The sequence below is a fragment of the Habropoda laboriosa genome, unplaced genomic scaffold, assembly GCF_001263275.1.
Source record: "Habropoda laboriosa isolate 0110345459 unplaced genomic scaffold, ASM126327v1 scaffold12, whole genome shotgun sequence".
NCBI lineage: Eukaryota > Metazoa > Arthropoda > Insecta > Hymenoptera > Apidae > Habropoda > Habropoda laboriosa.
In genome coordinates this window covers 797,290-802,173 of record NW_017100132.1, presented here as the reverse complement: position 1 = coordinate 802,173, position 4,884 = coordinate 797,290, and the positions used below count along the sequence as shown (strand labels likewise).

General features: G+C 35.7%; 1 protein-coding gene across 1 annotated transcript in view; it reads left to right on the top strand.

Annotated features, from left to right (window-relative positions):
- The window catches only part of LOC108575161 (polypyrimidine tract-binding protein 2), a 179,706-nt gene that overhangs the window by 169,775 nt on the left and 5,047 nt on the right, over positions 1-4,884 (top strand). Inside the window, exons 8-9 of the mRNA XM_017937926.1 lie at positions 1,258-1,505; positions 4,720-4,753. Coding sequence (XP_017793415.1) covers positions 1,258-1,505; positions 4,720-4,753 — 282 coding nt within the window. The remainder of the gene's footprint in view (positions 1-1,257; positions 1,506-4,719; positions 4,754-4,884) is intronic.

The following is a 4,884-nucleotide window of genomic DNA, read 5'->3' as shown; positions in this document are numbered from 1 at the left end:
AGTGGCGAGCCGTTTCTGTCACTCGGAACCCCCACGATTTATGATAAATTGTTATCTCGCGAGTCGCCTGGCCGCTTCCAATTTGCCGCTCGTTTTCAACCCCATTTTCGAGCAGGATCGAATTGCGTGCGGTCAGACGGTATTATTTCCTCGGATAAATTAATTAATTGCGCTGCTACGTGAGCGCTGATCGATGCAGACGGACGTTTCGATTCTCTTCCTCGCAATTTGGCATGTATTCACGTCTTATCCTCTTAGAATTCTAGTTTTTAAATTTTCTATTGGTATGCACGGAGACTTCTTTCAAATTGAGGGATATTGGAGAATTTTTTTTTATTTGGAAGAGGGGTCTTTTTGGTGAAATCTAAAAAAACAGAATTTTCAAAATTTCAAGACTTCGTTGATCACTCTGAGAAGCATCGATAATTTTTTTGTAATCAGATGTGCAGAAAATGGAAAACATATGACAGAATACATTTGAATACTCAATTTTATAGTTTCACTATTTTGTTCTTCATTTAAGATTCTTACTATGTGTTCATGGTATATAATTTTATAATAATGCTTTAATTAATAGTTTTACCTCTTGAATTTATTTGTTAAGGTCACATTTAATTAAAAGAAAAAAGAACAAATGAAGAAGTAAAAGATCCTCCAATGTTATGCGAAACTTATTTAACCCTTTCTAGCTCAAATTATAAAGGTTCCTCTGAAAAAAATTAATTTCCTGAGTTGAAATTTTTTGGGCGAGAACACAAAATAAGAAGGCATAACACAAATGCAATCATTTATTCATCTATTATTTTAAAAAAATATTTATAACGTGACAATGTATACCTATTGGGCTAGGAAGGATTACAAATTTTGCCATTAAAATAATGAAAAATAAACTATTTACATGCCCCAATGCCACTATAGAAGTACACGATCGAGGAAAGAATCGACTTGGAAATTTAAGGAAATAAAATATATGAAAATATAGTGAATAACTGTTCACTACATAATCTCCTAACAAGAAAAGAAATTAATTGCTACCGATTTAAAGTTAATATAATATAACTATACAAAAGATTAGATTAAATTGTCCCTGAATAGGTTAAGCAAACAGGCATCAATTTACATTTTCTCCTGAGCTATAGCCTGACTCGATTCTCGCTCGCTCCCACTCAAGCTTCCCCCACCACTCAAGTCGATTCTCTCGTCGTTCCCCCACCACTGGTCCACCGCTCACCCCGACACGAACTTTTAAACAAACAGTGCTAACTATAGCTTGTAAATTTCCTGAAGTAGAGTCCATTGCAGGGGCACCGGGTGTGCTGCCCACGCCCTTTGCGGCCATGCACGGTCTACCCTCGCCCCTTGCTGGCCCTTACAACGGGGTGCCACCTGCCGGCGGATTGGCTGGCCTGGGTGGCTTCCCTATAGGTGCAGCTGGCCTTGGGGTGCGCGTACCCGCGAACGCGCAAACCTCTGCGGTGCTGCTCGTCAGTAACTTGAACGAGGAGGTAAGTGATGTTAGATGATGTTTAATAAAGCTGCTGTACGACGTGATCGAGATCATGGAGATCCATAGTGGAGACACGAAGAAAAATGCAAATTTAGGAATTTTATTTTATTTCTTCTTATAAAATAGTTTTTGAAAAAAGTTGAATATTAGTTTCGTAATCTTGCTTTTTCTTTGGGGGGAGAATGTTAAGTATGAAGGAATTGTTTTGGTCTAAAAGAATTTTTGAATAGGAGAATAGATAGATACTATTTGTAAAAATTAGGTTGATCATTGTTTAGTAAAATTTTGCTTCAAAATTTAAATGATTTCTTATTTTTCGGGGTTCATGTGTATCTTTATTATAGAAAATATCAATATTATATAAATAATTAGCTGTCTCGAGTTATCTTTTAAACACGATTTATTTTGATAAAAATTTCGTCCACTTTATTGATGAACTTGTAATTTTTCAATCATTATTTTTTAATATTTTTAAAACATAAAACAGTCTGATGGAATCTTATCGAAAGTTTCTTCGTGTCTTCGCAAGAAAGCAGTATTAAAGTGTACAGAACGTCGATATTTGTTGGAAGAAATCAGCATCGATCTCCACGTAATTTATAATCGGCGTACTGTACGCTTTCAGTTAGGATAATTTTCGATTATCGCTGAGAGAAATGATCCAATGGATTCCTGTACAAACAATCTGCATTATCTAAGTTTAGAGAAACATAAGTAATTATGAAACCTTTTTTTTCTCCTGAATCACTTACATTTATACAAACGTGTATGCAAGATCAAATTAATTTTTATTATAAATAAAATAATTGAAACATTATAAAGGTAAATCAAAATTTAAAAGAAGTTAATGTCTAAAATGCTTTTTTCTTTCGTTTAATCCCTTCATTTCTCTCAGCGTATACCTATGTACACGAAACTGGCTTAGGTACGTACGTATCCAATACAAATTCACGCAAATACAACAATATAATTACAACGTAGTGCTACGTAGGCTACCCTAGCAGTTTCTCCATTTTTCGACTCGAATTTTCCTTGTCGAACGTTCTCCGATTTTTCTTCAAATGTAACTAAATACATGAATATCGATTCTAATAGAAAAATTTGTTAGAATTTCGTTCGACAAGCAAAAAAGTCGAGATCTCGATGCGTATGTGCCCCATCTACGTCACGATCCCTTTTTATCTTACCCTCTGCTCCACTGCCCCTCATATTTTCGAAACACACATATAGAAATCGTTCCGAACGTCACCATCCTCTGTCCTAAGTAATTCGTAGCGTTGTTGATCACGACGTTACCTCCGACGAGACGTTTTCCGTTTTCAAAGATAACGTGAACGTCGAAAAATTAAATGGAATTGGAATTATTTGAAAATTTTTCAAAATTCAGTGCTAATAATTTCACTAAATTAAAAGTATTTAAAATTTATCTTGTGGATCATGGAATAAGAAATTTCGTAGTCTGTAAAGTTTGACGTAGAATTTCAGTAATTTGAGAAAATGGAATATTCTATTTAAAACATGAGAAATTTAAAAGTTTTGGTAATTTAAGAATTAGAATAATTTTCACGTAGTGATGTCGGACAAGTTGAACAATTTAAAATGAACCTTCTTGTAAAATCAAGAAGACTCAGGTGCGATCAAACGTCAGTTACAAAAACTTGACAGAAAAGATGAGAATTTTCAGCCTACCAGAGTTCCTTCAACATTCAAAATCATTTCCGCTATACTCAATATCATCGTGTGCAATGAATCCTTCTATACTAATGAAATAAAAATTACTTACTTATACACTCTATTCTATGGCCAACTTTCACGCCTCGAACTTGCACGAAAATGCAACAAAATTCATTTTTTATCTATAAACCATCGACGAGAAAGAAATCGTCTAACAGCAAGCCTGACGCTAGGCAACCCGTTAAGCACGGACGTGCTGTGACGCAGGTTGCCCGTTGTCAGGGGCTTTTGGGTCGATTTTTGAAAACCGAAGCTTTGCCTGCAATTTTATCATTCTTAATTTTTATTTCATTTTGCCATACGGTATCACTCTTTTCAAATTTCCACATGAACATACAACTTCTCCTTGTTAATCACATTATACTCTGTGTACCATGGCTCTAATTCTCTCGCCAGAAACGATCGAACTACAATTAAAAAAATATTTTCAACAATATCCTAATACCTGATTTCTTATTTTTCCGAACAATTAACAACAATAATCCACGTGGAAACGGAAGGCGTCTCACAATGAAACTGTGTGTTGACGTCACACTTCGCAGCTGCAACTATTGTCACTACTGTACTATAACTATGTGTACTACTATCGTTGCGCCGCGCGCACAAGCTTCCAATCGAGTGTCTTTTTCCTCTGGCGAGCAAACGATCAAGTGTTTTTTTACTATCTCTCTCTCCTTTTCTTTCTCTCTCTCTCTCTCTCTCTCTCTCTCTCTCTCTCTCTTATATATATACATATGACTATGATGTTTTTTTTAAATGTTTTTTTTTAACCCCTCGCGATGTATCGAGAAACGACAAGAACTACGAGGGATTCATATTGACGAGAAGGTCCCGGCTGTTTCTCTGCTTCTCTACGTCTCTCTGTCTCTTTCTCTTTCTCTCTTTGTTTCTGTCGGTTCTCTCCTCTCTCGATCGCGGCCGCAGGAAAATCGACCGGAAAGAGAAATTCCAACCCTTACGCTGACTTTTGTTATCATTTGTCTGTATTTTTTTTTTTTTATATGTATAAACCGTGTCCTCTGCGATTTTCGTCTTTCAAACTTCAGAGTGGTAATCGAAGATTGATTAAACTTTTCGTCCCTGAATTTTTTTTGTCTTTTTTAAATTTCATATTTTTCTACCGATCGTCGTAATGGACACTAAATTGAGAAAGATCGTCGCCTGTAATGGATGCTAAATTGAGATCAGTCTTTGCTCGAGTACTCAACGAAAGGGTTAATATCACATTTTAAAAAAATAGTATTTCTAATCAAATTTACAAGATGAGAATTTTTATTTTTCTAATTTTTTGAATGAAGATTTAAAAAATATATACCCAGTCACGGTGACTACGGTCTCGAGTAAATTTTTGAATTAAGTTTCCGAAAAATTCAGCGAAGGGCTCGGAAGGGCTGAGACTTGTGCGCGTGCCAACACTATACATTAAATCCTATTATACTCGCTGACTACTGACTGGACTCTGTCTGTTCTCTGTGTAGATGGTCACGCCTGACGCTCTCTTTACCCTGTTTGGTACGTCTCCACATTTATATTATTAATTATATTACATTATTAATTATTATATTTACACGCGCGGGACACACTGACACGTGCACACACGTACACTCTACACGCATACAGACACACTTCAGACGTGTTTTGTA